Genomic DNA, 16,477 nt, shown 5'->3' with positions numbered 1-16,477 from the left:
TACATGATATTATACAGAGAAAAACCTAAAACCCTAATAAAAAACAATTAGAATACATGAATTCAGTAAAGTTTCAGGACACAAAATTAATGCACAGAAATTGTTTTTTTTTTGTACATTAATAATGAAGTATCAGAAAGAGAAAACAATTTTATTTACAATTGCACCAAAAAGAATAAAATAACCTAGAAATAAACTTAACAAAAGAGGTAGAAGATCTGTGCTCTGAAAACTATAAAATGCTGATGAAAGAATTTGAAGACAAACCAGATTATGAGATATATTATAAAGCTATAGTAATCAAAAGGTATGGTACTGGTACAAAAATGGACATACTGAACAGATTAGAGAGCCCAGAAATAAGCCGACACTAATAGGGAAAATTAATCTAGGACAAAGGAGACAAGACTGTATGTACACTAGGGGAAAAGATAGTCTCTTCAATAAGTGGTGGTGAGAAAACTGGACAGCTAAAAGAATGCAAAAGAATGATCATTTTGTTTCTTTTTGCTACAAAAATAAATACACTGGATTAAAGACCTAAATGTGAGAGCTGAAACTATAAAACTTCTTGAAGAAAATATAGGCAGTAAACTGTTTGACATCAGCCATTGCAACATCTTTCTAGATATGTGTCCTCAGTCAACGGAAACAAAAGTAAATATAAACTATTAGGACTATTCCAGATAAGTTTTTGTATGGTGAAGGAAACCACCAACACAACTAAAAATCCACCTTCTGAATGGAAGAAGATATTTGCAAATGATATATCTGATAAGGAGTTAATACTCAAAATATAAAGGACTTATACAAGTCAACACCCCCCAAAATATGATTCAATTAAGAATGGGCAGAAAACCTGAATAGACTTTTTCCTCTGAATTGACATTTTTTTCAAATAAGATATAGAGATGGCAAACACAGACATGAAAAGAGGAAAAGGAAATGCAAATCAAAATCACAATCAGCTATCACTTTATACCTGTCAGAATGGCTAAAATCAAAGATAAGAAATAAGTGTTGGTGAGGGTATGGAGAAAAAGAAACCCTTGTGCACTGGTGGTAGGAATGCAAACTGGTACACCCACTGTGGAAAACAGTACAGAGGTTCTTGAAAAAAAATAAAAATAGAATTACCATATGATCCAGTAATTTCACTATTGGGTTACCTAAAGAAAACAGAAATACTCATTCACAAAGGTATCTGTACCTCTATGGTACACCATTACTGCATCAATATTTACAAAAGCCAAGATATGGAAACAACCCAAGTGTCCATCAAAATGGATGGCTAAAGAAGAGGTGGTATATATACACAAAGAACATTATTGAGCCATAAAAAAGATGAGATCCTGCCGTTTGCAACAACATGGATGAACCTAGATGTATCATTTTGAATTAGTGTCTTTTGTTTTCTTTGGGTAAATACCTGGATCACAGAATATGTCTAATTTTTGTTTTGGAGAAACTTCCACACTCTTTTCAACAGTGGTTGCAACCAGTTTGCATTCCCACCAGCAGTGCACAGGGTTCCTTTTTGCAACATCTTCACGAACACCTGTTGTTTCTTGTGTTGTTGATTTTAGCCATTCTGAGAGGTGTGAGGTATTATTGTGGTTTTGATTTGCATTTTCCTTGGTCATGGATGATGTTGAGTATCTTCTTGTGTGTCTGCTGAATGTATGAATTTATGAAGTGTACTGGATATCTATATCTATATAGATATATATAGAATTATAGATATATAGATATAGATTTATAGATATATAGATATTACAGCAGCCAATAAGAAAACAAAACTTTAAAATACCATTTAAAATAATATCAAAGACTCCTGGGGAAGATGGTAGAATAGGAAGACTTTCAGCTCATCGCCTCACACAGATAAAACTAAATAAATGCATCAGTGTAAATAACCCAAAAAATGACACGGAGACTGACAGAACAAACTCCACAGCTAAATGTAGAGAAGGGGCCACTGAAAGAGGGTAGTAAGGACAGAGACATGGTCTGGAGCTAAAGAGAACCATACAACTGTCTGCAAGAGGGAGGGGTGCTGCAGGCATGGTGAGGGGTGAAAAACAAACCTCCACATCAGGGACCCCATGTAGGGAAGATGAATCCCCATTACATTTGACTTTGAAAACCAGAAGGGCCTAATTTTGTGAGTTCTTACAACCAATTGGGCTTAAAACATGGAATTTCAAAAATCAGCAGGAGTAAGAAAAGTGGGAAGCACAAAAGCAGTTAAAGTAAGTATAACTATAAAAAACAGTGAGCATACTGAGAAAGTAAAAGTAAAGTATGACACCACATACCTAAATTGTGGAGAGGAAAGGAGTAAAGAATGAATTCAAACTTAAGTGACCATTGACTCAATATGGTCTATTATATGCAGAAGATGTTACATCTTCTGCAGGAAAGAAAGAGAGAACTACCAAAACAACTATGAAACAAGTAACAATGACAAATACATATCCATCGATAATTGCTTTGAATGTAAATGGACTAAATGCTCCAATCAAAAGACATAGAGAGATGGAATGGGAAAAAATAACCAAGACCCAGCTATATGCTGCCTCATTGCAAACCTAAAGACACATGCACATTGAAAGTGAAGAGATGGAGAATGCATGCAAATGGATGTGAAAAGAAAGCCGGGATAGCAATACTTATGTCAAACAAAATAGAGTTTAAAACAGACTGTAACAAGAGACAAAGAGAACACTATATAATCATAAATCAAACAATACAACAGGAAGATATAACAATTGTAAATATTTACGTACCTAAATACATAAAGCGTGTAATAACAAACATAAAAGAAGTAACTGAGAGTAATACAATAGTAGTAGAGGACTTTAACACCTCACTTACATCAATAGACTGGTCATCCAAACAGAAAATCATCAAGGAAACAATGGCTTTGAATAACACATGGGACCATATTGAATTAACAGATACATTTAGAACATTCCATCCTGAAGCAGCAGAATATACATTCTGGACACATGGAATGTTGTCCAGAACAGAGAACAAATTAGACCACAAAACACGTCTCAACAAATTCACAAAGATCCAAGTCATAGCAGGCATCTTTTCTGACTACAGCTATGAAACTAAGAATCAACAACAAGAAGAAATCTGGAAAGATCACCAATACATGGAGATTAAATAACATGGACTAAACAATGAACAGGTCAATCAAGAAATTAAAGAGTAAATCAAAAGATAAAAAGGAAAAGACAAAGGGACAAAAACAAAGACAAAAGACAAAAGACAAAGAGGAAATCAAGTGAAAATGAAACACAATGTTTCAAAATCTTTGGGGTGCACCAAAAGCTATTCTAAGAGGGAAGTTTAGAGCAATACAGGCCCACCTCAAGTAGAAGTCTCAGATACACAATCTAACCTTATATCTAAAGGAGCTAGAAAAAGAAGATCAAACAGATAAAGGAAATAAAGATCATACTCAATGTTGACTGGGAAAATTTAACTATGAATGAAGAGATGAAACTTCTGAGGAAAAATAATCAAATGGATGAACCTCATCTGTTTCAAGCTGAGAAAGATTTATTTCCTGAAGGCAGTGAAAATACAGGCCTTGGAAGCAGTAGTTCTAACTGCCAGGAGTCAAAAGAATGAGTAAGGTCCAATACCAGTAAAATGAGACAATCTCAGAATCATCTACAGAAAAAAATGACGATGTTACAGAAGTTCTAGATGGATTATTTACGTACAGTTCTACTTTTACACTGTATGAAATTTTAATGAAAGAAAGTCGGCAAAATTAGTTTTACAAGATAAGCAGATTGTAAAATAGAGTACATTATTGGATAAGTCCTAAGAGAGTTGTTCATGCAGAACTGTAAATTATGAACTGTTCTGGGTCTTGCTTAGTACTGATTTTTTTTTTTTTTGGAGGGGGCTGGGGCCTCCGGTTAAATTTTGGTTTGTATATAGTTTTTTTTTTTATTTAGAATTAAATTTTTTATTTTATTTTTAGAAAAGCTTTTATCTGAGACAGGGAGAGAGTGCAAGAGTGTGCACATGCATGAGTGGTGGAAGGGGCAGAGGGAGATGGAAAGAACCCTCAAGCCAGCTCCTCCATGAGCCCAGAGTTTGACCCAGGGTTCAGTCCCAGGACCCTGAGATCATGACCTGGGCCAAAACCAAGAGTAAGACACTTAACCAACTGAGTCACCCAGATACCCCTATAAAAAATTTTTAAATGGAAGTAGCAATAACAATTTTTAAACCTTTAGAGAGTGTCACCTTTAGTTTATAGATATACACAAAAGCTTTTTGTCTTGTCTTTTTCTGACAGCTTTAGCAGTTTTCATATTTTGGTCAGTTTCAACATTTTACCATATGAATTATATGTCTTTGTGTTAGTTCCATACTACTTATAAATACATATTACCTATATTGATCTCTTACAGGAAAATATAAAATTTATCCCCTTAGAATAATATGTGTTTATATGTAATATAGTATATGCCATGTAATATATAATATACATAATATACCATTCAATATAATATGTTTTATGTAAAATATATAACATGTTATATGATTATATAAAAACTATTATGTATAGTATACAACTCAATGATATATTATAAATTATCTAGTTTATAAATTTATAGAATTTATAATATAATCACATAATGTATAAACTAAAAATATGTACTTATATAAAATATATACTGTGTATATTAAATTTGATTATAGGAACATGTTAATATATATATATGTTTAATTTTTATATATAAATATAAAAATATAGTTAAATATAACTATATCTAAATATACATCTATTTTTCTAGGTTTTGTTTTCCTGCTTCTATAAAAGATTAATTTATATATGTCCATAAACGAAATGTATATTTATATAACTTATACTAAATGTATTGTATATAACTCCATATTTTATATACATAATTATATATCCTATATTGTGTAGTTTAACATATATTACATATAAATACACGTATATTATCCTAAGGGGAAAATGTTATTTTTGTGTTTTTAGGAGATTAGTATATACATAAATATATATGCAATATGTATTTATAAATAGAATATACTACATATAATTTACATGTAATTGTAAATTACATATAAATTACATACTACATAATATATGATACATATTTAAACATGTACTACTCTAAGAGGGAAATATATTATCCTATTATAGTAATATCAAATTATATATTTATGACTATTAGTTAATATATAATATATTATTGTACACTGTATATTTATGTATAATATACATTTATATCATTATAAATTATAAAATTATGTATAATATACATTTATATCATTATATACATGTTATTCCATGGGGAAAAATGTTTTATTTTTCTGTTTGTCTAAGAGATGAATAAAATCGATACTTTTTTTTCAATTGATAATCACTGAGTTCATCTCTCTCAAGGCAGTTTCTTTCTGACTACATATATTCCTTGACTTGTGATGGGGTTAGTTCCCAATAAACCCTTTTTGATTGAAGATATTAAAAGTAAAAAATACATTTAATACACGAAACCTACCCAACATCATAACTTAGCCTAGCCTACCTTTTCTTTTTTATGTTATGTTAGTCACCATACAGTACATCATTATTTTTTGATGTAGTGTTCTGTGGTTCATTGTTTGTGTATAACGCAGTGCTCGGTGCAATACATTCCCTCCTTAATACCCATCACCAGTCTAAGCCATTCCCCCACCCGCCCTCCCCTCTGAAACCCTCAGTTTGTTTCCTGGAGTCTAGACTCTCATGGTTCATCTCCCCCTCTGATTTCCCCCACTTCATTTTTCCCTTCCTTCTCCTAATGTCCTCCACACTATTCCTTATGTTCCATATATAAGTGAAACCATATGATAATTGTCTTTCTCTGCTTGACTTATTTCACTTAGTGTAATCCCCTCCAGTTTCAACCATGTTGATGCAAATGATGGGTATTCATCCTTTTTGATGGCCGAGTAATTTTACATTGTATATTTGAGCCACATCTTCTTTATCCACTCATCTGTTGAAGGGCATCTCAGCTCCTTATAGGTTGGCTATTGTGGACATTGCTGCTATGAACACTGGGGTGCATGTACCCATTCTTTTCACTACATCAGTATTTTTGGAGTAAATGCCCAGTAGTACAACTGCTGGGTCATAGGGTAGCTCTATTTTTAATAAAGGAACCTCCATACTGTTTTCCAATGTGGCTGTACCAACTTACATTCCGACCAACAGTGTTAGAGGGTTCCCCTTTCTCTGTTGTTGTTTCCTGCCTTGTCAATTTTTGCCATTCTATCTGGTGTAAGGAGGTATCTCAATGTGGTTTTAAGTTGAATTTCCTTGATGGCTAATGATATTGAACTTTTTTTCATGTGTCTGTTAGACATTCGTATGTCTTCTTTGGAGAAGCATCTGTTCATGTCTTCTGCCCATTTTTTGACTTAATTGGTTTTTTGGGGGTTGAGGTTAAGAAGTTCTTCATACATCTTGGATACCAGTCCTTTATCTATAATGTCATTTACAAATATCTTCTGACGTCAAACTCTCTCTCTTCATAGATGACATGAAAAACCCAAAAGTCTCTACTCCAAAATTACTAGAATTCATACAGAAATTCAGTAATATGGAAGGATACAAAATCAATGTGCAGAAATCCGTTGCTTTCTTCTACACTAACAATGAAAATATAGAAAGGGAAATAAGAGAATCAATTCCATTTACTATAGCACCAACAACCATATGATACCTGCGAATAAACCTAACCAAAGAGGTAAAGGATCTGTACTCAAGGAACTACAGAACACTCATGAAAGAAATTGAAGAAGACACAAAAGATGGAAAAACATTCCATGCTCATGGATTGGAAGAATAAACATTGTTAAAATATCTAGGCTGCCCAGAACAATCTATACCTCCAATGCCAAAATGCCAAAGGTATTTTTCAAAGTACTGGGACAAACAATCCTAAAATTTGTATGGAACCAGAGAAGATCTCGAACCACCAAGGAAATGTTGAAAAAGAAAAATGAAGCTAGGGGCATCACATAGCCTGATTTCAAGCTTTATTACAAAGCTGTGATCACCAACACAGCATGGGACTGGCACAAAAACAGACACATAGAACAACAGAACAGAGTAGAGAGCCCAGATATGGACCCTCAACTCTATGGTCAACTAATCTTCAACAAAGCAGGAAAAAATATCCGTGGAAAAAAAGACAGTCTCTTCAATAAATGGTGCTGGGAAACTTGGACAGCTATGTACAGAAGAATGAAACTTAACCATTGTCTTATACCATACACAAAGATAAACTCTAAATGGATGAAAGACTTCAACATTGGCAGGGATCCATCAAAATCCTAGAGAAGAATACAGGCAGTGTAACCCTCTTCGACATCATCCATAGCAACTTCTTTCAAGACACATCTCCAAAGTCAAGGGAAACAAAAGCAAAAATGAACTTTTGGGACTCATCAAGATAAAAGTCTCCTGCACAGCAAAGGAAACTGTCAACAAAACAAAGCAGCCTAGTCTACACCTTAATTGTGCTCAAAAACACATTATCCTATAGTTGGACAAAATCATCTGATCGGAAGTCTATTTTGTAGTAAAGTGTTGAATGTCTCATGTAATATATTGAATACTGCACTGAGTAGAAAAAACAAACATGGCTATACAGACACACAATTGTTGTCAGGGTATCAACTGTACACGCTCATGATCACATAGCTGCTGGGAACTGCAGCTGATGAAAATAATTGCACAGCAGATCATTAGCCTGGGAAAAGATCAAACTTCAAATTTCAAAGTGTGAGGTCTACTGAATGCTTATCACTTTCACACTGTTGTAAAGTCGAGCATTTTTTATTTTTATTTTTTATTTAAATTCAAGTTAGTTAACATATAGTGTAGTACTGGTTTCAGGAGTAGAATTCAGTGATTCATCACTTTTATTTATTTATTTATTTATTTAATTTAAGATTTTATTTTTTTTTAAGATTTTATTTATTTATTTGACAGAGAGAGATCACAAGTAGGCAGAGAGGCAGGCAGAGAGAGAGAGAGGAGGAAACAGGCTCCCTGCTGAGCAGATAGCCCGATGTGGAACTCGATTCCAGGACCCTGAGATCATGACCTGAGCCGAAGGCAGCGGCTTAACCCACTGAGCCACCCAGGCGCCCAGATTTTATTTATTTGACAGACGGAGATCACAAGTAGGCAGAGAAACAGGCAGAGAGGGAGGAGGAAGCAGGCTCCCTGCTGAGCAGAGAGCCTGATGCAGGGCTCGATCCCAGGACCCTGGGATCATGACCCAAGTTGAAGGCAGAGACTTTAACCCACTGAGCCACCCAGGCACTCCTATTACTTATATTTAACACCCCATGCTTATCCCCACAAGTGCCTTCTTTAATGCCCATCACCCATTTAACCCATCCCCTACTCCACATCCCCTCCAGCAACCCTGAGTTTGTTCTTTGAACACAGAGTCTCTCATAGTTTACCTCCCCATTTTTTAAAAGATTTTATTTATTTATTTGACAGAGCGAGATCACAAGTAGGCAGAGAGAGAGAAGAGGAAACAGGCTCCCTGACAAGCAGAGAGTCCAACACAGGACTTGATCCCAGTACCCTGAGATCATGACCTGAGCTGAAAGCAGAGGCTTAACCCACTGAGCCACCCAGGCACCCCTGTTTTTTTTTAATCTTATTTTTCCTCCATTTCCCCTATGTTCATGCTTTGTTTCTTAAATTCCACACAAAATTGAAATCATATATTTGTCTTTCTCTAACATTTCATTTAGCATAATACACTCTGGTTCCATCCACATTGTTGTAAATGGCAAGATTTCATCATTTTTGATGGCTGAGTAATATTCCATTATATATCTATAGCACACACCTTCTTTATCCATCATCAGTCAATGGTCAACAGCCAAATCATGGAAAAAGCCCAACAGCCAAAACTTTTTGATTGGAGTCTGTCTGTAATTCAAGATCTGGTCCTTCTGAAATCTTGGAAACTAAGCTAAAGTTCCAGGTTAAGCACAGTCCAAGAGATCTGTTCAAACTAAAATTCTTCTATCTCCTTTTGTGGTGCTTGATAAAAAGACTTCATGATTTTTGAGAAAATATTTTTTGTCTTGGCAATTATTCAAACATTAGCTTATTATTTTATAGAATGAATACTTATTAAGCTGACATGAGACCATCTCAGAAGCACTAGGCAGGTTCACTGCACTGCTTGTTTTTCAGAATATTTGTGAATATTACACATTTTTTTCTAAAATATTCTAGAGTATGCAATGGTCAATAGAATGAAATATGCCATTGTACTGGAAGAATTAATGTATCACTTTAGTGATATACTTGAACTAGATGACTAAAGGTTTAGGGGTGCATATAAACCACAATAATTTGTACAACATTTTGAAGTGCATTAAATATTTTTTAACATGATTCTTTAACAGCCAGTGTTCTTTTTTTATTTCAACACAAAGCATAATGACTACCCCAAATGCATGATTTTTAATTCACATATTTAAAAGTCATGTGACTTGTACAACTTCCCTATAAAAATTACTAGCCCCCAAATTTATACCTGTTTCTTCAGCTGTATCTTTTGATTTTTTAAAAATTTCTGTAAAGTAGATGTTATAGAATGTAACACCTTCACTGTCTTCATGAAGTGGTGTATAATTGTATGATCCCTGTATGTAAATAGAAAGCTTGTTTGTAAACAGGGCTTTTTAAAAAATAATAATAAATATTTTATTTACCTATTTGAGAGAGACAGAGAGAGAGGGAGAGCATGTAAGCATGAGCAGAGGGAGAAGAAGGCTCCCTACTGAACATGGAGCACAACACAGTGCTTGATCCCAGGACTCCAAGATCTTGACCTGAGCTGATAGCAGCTGCTTAACCAACAGAACCATCCAGGTACCCCTAAATACTAGGGCTTTTAATATAGAATTTTAGATAGCAGTAAATACTAAAGTTATCACAAGTAATAAATATGTAAATGTTGTTAAACTGATAAGAACAGATACAGACCTGTACCCCTGGGGATAAAAATATATGTTTATAAAAAATAAAAAATTTAAAAAAAATATGTAAATGTTGTAAGAACTGTACAACAATATTGAAGGAATCTCAGATTTGGGGAATTAAAATGTCAGTCAAAAAAGATGTATTATAGGGACGCCTGAGTGGCTCAGTTGGTTAAGCAGCTGCCTTCGGCTCAGGTCATGATCCCAGCGTCCTGGGATCGAGTCCCACATCGGGCTCCTTGCTCAGCAGGGAGCCTGCTTCTCCCTCTGCCTCTGCCTGCCATTCTGTCTGCCTGTGCTCGCTCTCTCCCCATCTCTCTCTCTGATAAATAAATAAAATCTTTAAAAAAAAAAAAGATGTATTATATGATTCCACTTATGTGAAATTCAAGAAAAAGTAGAACTAATTTTTACTTTTTACTAATTTTAATTTTTACTTTTACTAATAATTACCTCCAGTGTGTTGGGATATTGACTAAGAAAGAGCAAGAAATGTTCCATATATTGATAGGGATGTTGGTTAAATGCATATATAACCTATATATAATTTCATCAAGAGCCACTTAAGATTAGAGCAATTTATAGTATTTGTTATGCCCCAACAAAAGCATAATAATATATGCATGTTTATGTGTAGACTTATATGCAGACATATACATAATTATATCATATTGATATAATAATATAAATTATACTAATATATAGCATATGCAAACTTCTTAAATGATGGCTTTTAACTGGAATTTCATATTAAACATCATTTTATGTTTGAATTAATAATTTATTAGTTATGGTAAAAGAAATTAGATTTAGCCAGCGGGACTCAGTTTAGATGATCTCAATTTTGTTGGCAACATCCAAAGTATCACAGTCAGGAGCCCATGAAATACATGCCTTCTTCTATCAGGCTTGATAAGGGTGTTGACCTTGGCCACATCAATGTCCTAGAGCTTCTTCACAGCCTGTTTGATCTCGTGCTTGTTGGCTTTGACTCCACAGTGAACACAAGTGTGTTATTGTTTTCTATTTACTTCATGGCTGACTCCATAATCAGGGGAAATTGATGATGGCACAGTGGTCAAGTTTGTTTCTCCTTGGGGGGGGGTGTTCTTTTTTTTTTAATTTTTTATTTTATATATTTTTTTAATATAATTTTTTATTTTTTATAAACATATATTTTTATCCCCAGGGGTACAGGTCTGTGAATCACCAGGTTTACACACTTCACAGCTCTCACCATAACACATACCCTCCCCAATGTCCATAACCCCACCTTCTGGGGGTGTTCTTTTGAGGATATTTGGGCTGCCTTCAGATATACAACATCAGAATGTAGGTGATCTGCCGATTGTTTTTGATGACCGTGGATGACTTTCAAGAAAGCAGCACTTTCTTGATCTTCTAAGCCTTTGACTTGGCTTTGGGCTTAAAAGGGGCAGTGGCTTCCTCGTCTTTGTTGTCATCTTCATGGAAGGGTGAAATAACTTAATCCACAGAATCTAAGGCAGTATGCTTCCACTATAACTTAAAACCTAAGAACATTTATTTTATTTAAAGAATTCTCATCCTTTTCTCTTATGATAAGACTATAAAAATGACCATAATTTATTGCAATTCCTGCCATCAAGAGATGCAGTCTGTTCTACTCCTTGAGTCTGGACTGAATTGTAAATTTTCTTTGTACCACAGAATGACATAGAAGCCACATTATAGTAGTTTGAACCTGGGCTGTCAAGGCCTCTGTATTCTTTTGCTTGCTGTTTGTGGGACCTTTGCCACTGCTACCACATGAACAAGCCTGAACTAGTCTGTTGGAGCATGAGACATCACATGGAGACATCCAACCATCCCATTTATTTATTTATTTATTGGTTTGTTTGTTTTTAAGATTTTACTTATTTATTTAAAGTACATGAGTGTGAGTGAGCAGGGAGAGGGGCAAAGGAAGAGGGAAAATAACCTCAAGCAGAATTTGTGCTGAGCGTGTGGAGCCCAACACTGGGCTCAATCTCATGACCCTAAGATCATGACTTGAACCAAAATCAAGAGTTGGATCCTTAAGTAACTGTGCCACCCAGGTACTTCTCCAACCACACCATTTTAGAATAGCCAATCCTCAGATGCCAAGTAGCTACCTGCAGATGTATGCATCAGCCTGGCTGTGATTAGTCAAATTTGTCCCTGATCAGCAGAACCACCCAGTCAAGCCCAACCTAAATTCAAAAGCCACATTATCATAAACGAAGTAAATGGTTGGTGTTATAAGCCCCTAATTTTTTGGGTGGTCCATTACACAGCAAAAACTAATTGTTCTCAGTCCATTATAATTCTTTACCGGAAAGAGTAAATTTTTGGAACACTGCCATCTCTGGGCCAATATTAAACTTATGACTCCACAGTCTATGTTTACTGAGAATTATGAGCACTTGTTAAATACACTTACCTCAATGGGATTCCTATAGAAAGACTCCTTTCCTGAAGATGGGAATGACATGCCAATGATACGCTCTGTAAGCCAAAATAGTCACTACTATGAATGTCATTATAAAGTGAAACAATATATGAGAACTTAACTTATATACAATTGGACTCCTTTTACATAAAAAAGAACTTTCTGGATTAAGAATGATGGAGAAAAAAGCTACTTCTCAGTATAATCAAGAAAACATATTAAATTATCTGCTATAATGACCATTAAACTCACACAGTGTTCTTTTTTTTTTATTTAAATTTTTTTTTATTTGACAGAGAAAGATCACAAGTAGGCAGAGAGGCAGGCAGAGAGAGAGAGAGAGAGAGGAGGAAGCAGGCTCCCTGCTGAGCAGAGAGCCCGATGTGGGACTCGATCCCAGGACCCTGAGATCATGACCTGAGCCGAAGGCAGCGGCTTAACCCACTGAGCCACCCAGGCGCCCCCTCACACAGTGTTCTTAAGACTCAGCTGGTTCCCACCATATGGGACAGATTTGTGTTGACCAGTGGTGAGAATTTATTTCCTAAGTAGATAACAAAAAAAAAAAAAAATGAGAAATCTGGGTTCCAGCAATGGTGGGAACTCTCAGGGTGCCTTCCAGAGTTCCTGACTCAGAAAACTGAGATCTCTTATTCTCCACAGTTTCTGGAATGGAACAGGTCTTTCTGAAATCCTTGTACCCCAGAAAAATACTAGAACTCAAATTCCAAACCAAACAAACGGAGCTAACTGGAAATCCATTCAATTTCCTGGAAGGTAACCAAGCAGCCCTGATTTGAGAGGACAATGCAGGTTTTCCATTGTCAGGGATAAACTACAAATATGTTGTGCCACCATAGTGGCTCATGTCTTCATGAATAAAGAATGCTTTGAAAGAACATGGCTCAGACAAAGCAAGAACAAGATGAACATATTTACTCACACACCAGAAATATTTGATGTTAATACAAGTAAATCAACAGTTAAACTTTACAAACCGGTAATATAAGTGAGGTCTAGGTCAAATCCATCCTTCCTGAACCAACGTTTGTTTCCTGAAACCTGAGAGTTGAAAACAATCATTAACTTATGAGATGAAAAATCATCATAAAAATAAAGATTATTATATAGTTATCTAAAACTCTTGTCAGTATTTCCTGAAGCAAACATATTCTGAATCATAAACATATTTTGTCTGCTTACCATCCTTCTGGCCAGCTGTTCAAGATGTCTCTTTTGATGAGCCAGATGAAAAACTCTTACAAGAATGACAAGTCATAGAGGTCGAAAGAAAATAGTCAATCTAACAGTAAAGAGATTCATTTTTGCTTTAGAAATAGGATTTTGTCAATATGGATCAAGCCTAGAGCTGTAGTTCTTAACCAGGGGTGATTTTGCACACACACCCCCTAACCAAGTCTCCTAACCACCCCCCTATAGGATACTTGGCCATGTCTGGGGATATTTTTGGTTGTCACACTGTATGAGGGCATGCTACTTGTAGGTAGTGGGTAGAAGCCAGGAATGCTACTAAACACCAATGCACAGGACAGCCCTTATAACAAAAGAACTCTGGTCCAAAGTACCCGTAGTGCAGAGGTTGAGAAACTCTGGGGGAGAAAAATAGTTATATGATAGACTTAGAATTTGCGGATTGAACTTTTGTGATTTAAGATGAGTATTTCCCCATCATTTTCACATCAAAACTTTCTTCTGTCAAAATGGTTCTTGTTCACCTGTGTATTTCCCATCAGTAATGAGGCTCACTACAGCTGCTAACCCATTATCAGGCAGGCAGCAGATCAAGATATTTCCCAAGTGTGCTAGCTGGTGGCTCTCCTACCACCAGAAAAAAACATGATGGCAGAGAACTGGATGGTTTGAATATGTCTTCTTTAACTTGAGTGTGCATATGATTCAGTAGGTCTGGAGTAGGACCTGAGATGGTTTTCCTCTTGCATTTATAGCAAGTTCTTTGGTGATACTGAGGTTGCCAGTCAGAGGACCATACTGGATCTAGTTATTTTAAAACAACTCCAAAAGCCTATGATAGACATCACATTTTACTGGGACATGAATTGAATCCTAAGCTGTTGGGCTACAGAAAGGATCAAGATGTTGGGACTAATGAGTGAGCCACCCTACATCTATAGCTCAATATACATGTTCCTTTTCTTCATTTCTACTGTAGCAAAAGGAAAAGCAGGGGAGAGGGGGACATTTTCAGTCTCTCATACACATTTTAGTTCCCTGATACCTAAACAGTTCTAATGTTGCCTCGGCTTTCTTCATTTTAGCTTTACTGCAAAATTCCACTACCATGATTTTACCGATGTCACCTTGCTTTCTGTTCCATTTGTTCTTTCTGAGAGAAATCTTGGGAGTCACCCAAATTTTGGATATGTTCAAACTAGTGCTCTCTTGGTTACAGGAAAAACCCAGGGATTTCATGTGTAAGGAACTTGTAATTGAAGCTCAATGGGAATTCAGTGGGAATTTCTTTTTTAAATTTAAGTTCAACTAGCCAAGATATAATACATCATTAGTTTTTGATGCAATGTTCAAGGATTCATTAGTTGCCTAAAATACCCAGTGCTCATCACATCACATGCCCTCCTTAATGCCCATTGGGAGTATCACAATGCCTGGCTTCAAGCTGTATTACAAAGTTGTGATCATCAAAACAGCATGGTACTAACACAAAAATAGACACATAGATCAATGGAATAGAAAGCCCAAAAATGGACCCTTAAGGGCTCAGTGGGTTAAGCTGCTGCCTTTGGCTCAGGTCATGATCTCAGGGTCCTGGGACTGAGTCCCGCATCTGGCTCTCTGCTCAGCAGGGAGCCTGCTTCCTCCCCCCCCCCTCTCTGCCTGCCACTCTGTCTACTTGTGATCTTTGTCTGTCAAATAAATAAATAAAATCTTTTTTTTAATGGACCCTTAACTCTAGGATCAACCAATTTTTGAAAAAGCAGGAAAGAATCTCCAATGGGAAAGAAACATCTTTTCAATAAATGGTACTAGGAAAGTTGGACAGCCACATGCAGAATGAAACTGGATCATTTCCTTACACCATACACAAAGATAAACTCAAAATGGATGAAAGACATAAATGTGAGATAGGAATTCATCAAAATCCTAGAGGAGAACAAAGGCAATAACCTCTTAAACCTCAGTGGGAATTTCAAAATGTAGAGAAGCTCAAGTGAGTACAAGAGGCAAAGTCCCAAATTTCTTCTTTGGAGGCTCCATGTTCTTTATTCAGCTAAAGGTACTTAATCTGTATACCCTTCACTCTTCCCTAAATACAACTATCTTTTAGTGTCTAAGTATGTGGAAATTTGTCTAAATATTCACTTTTGGTAGCTTATTTGGTTCAGGATCAGCACATTCAGACTTCAAAAGATTATACAAAAGGAAAAATACAGAAAAAGACCCCCGCCCCCCAAAAAGAAAAGAAATTAAACTTTAAGAGAAATAAACATAAATATCTTACCTGGGGGTAGTTTGAAGAGACTTAAAGTCAAAAAACATATAAATAATATCAATCAATAGAGTCATTACAATAATGACAGCATCCAAAAAGTTAAGTGCATCAGAAAAATAGTATTTTATCCTGTAGTATAAAACAGAAAATATTAATGTGTGATGTCCCAAAGAAATAAAGATATTTTAAAAACAAATTATTTGACTTATTCCATTAACAATTCTAGTTTAATGGATTCTTTAAAATGCATACTAGACTAGATTAAGGAGGAAAACATCCAAATTGTATCTTATTTTATAAATACAAGTGACAAAAGCATTAATATGGCAACTTAAGTATGGTAAGAGATAGAACCAAACCATTGAATAAGAGGCAAGCAATACCTTCATGCATTGGGTGAGAAAGGTGGGCTGTTTGGCAATATTACTGAGCAACAGAAGCTAAATGTGTCACAGCCTTAGAGC

At 35.5% G+C, this 16,477-nt stretch overlaps 1 protein-coding gene across 1 annotated transcript in view; it reads right to left on the bottom strand.

The window, feature by feature from the left end:
* The window catches only part of LOC309857397 (phosphatidylinositol 3,4,5-trisphosphate 3-phosphatase TPTE2-like), a gene marked incomplete at its 5' end in the record, with an annotated part of 53,085 nt that extends 39,290 nt beyond the window's left edge, over positions 1-13,795 (bottom strand). Inside the window, 3 exons of the mRNA XM_082750111.1 lie at positions 12,515-12,579; positions 13,522-13,585; positions 13,727-13,795. Coding sequence (XP_082606237.1) covers positions 12,515-12,579; positions 13,522-13,585; positions 13,727-13,795 — 198 coding nt within the window. The remainder of the gene's footprint in view (positions 1-12,514; positions 12,580-13,521; positions 13,586-13,726) is intronic.
* Positions 13,796-16,477: the final 2,682 nt, after the last annotated feature.

This window comes from Mustela nivalis, assembly GCF_964662115.1.
Source record: "Mustela nivalis genome assembly, contig: HAP1_SCAFFOLD_688, whole genome shotgun sequence".
NCBI lineage: Eukaryota > Metazoa > Chordata > Mammalia > Carnivora > Mustelidae > Mustela > Mustela nivalis.
Note: the sequence above shows the minus strand (reverse complement) of the source record. Positions and strands in the feature narration are given on the sequence as shown.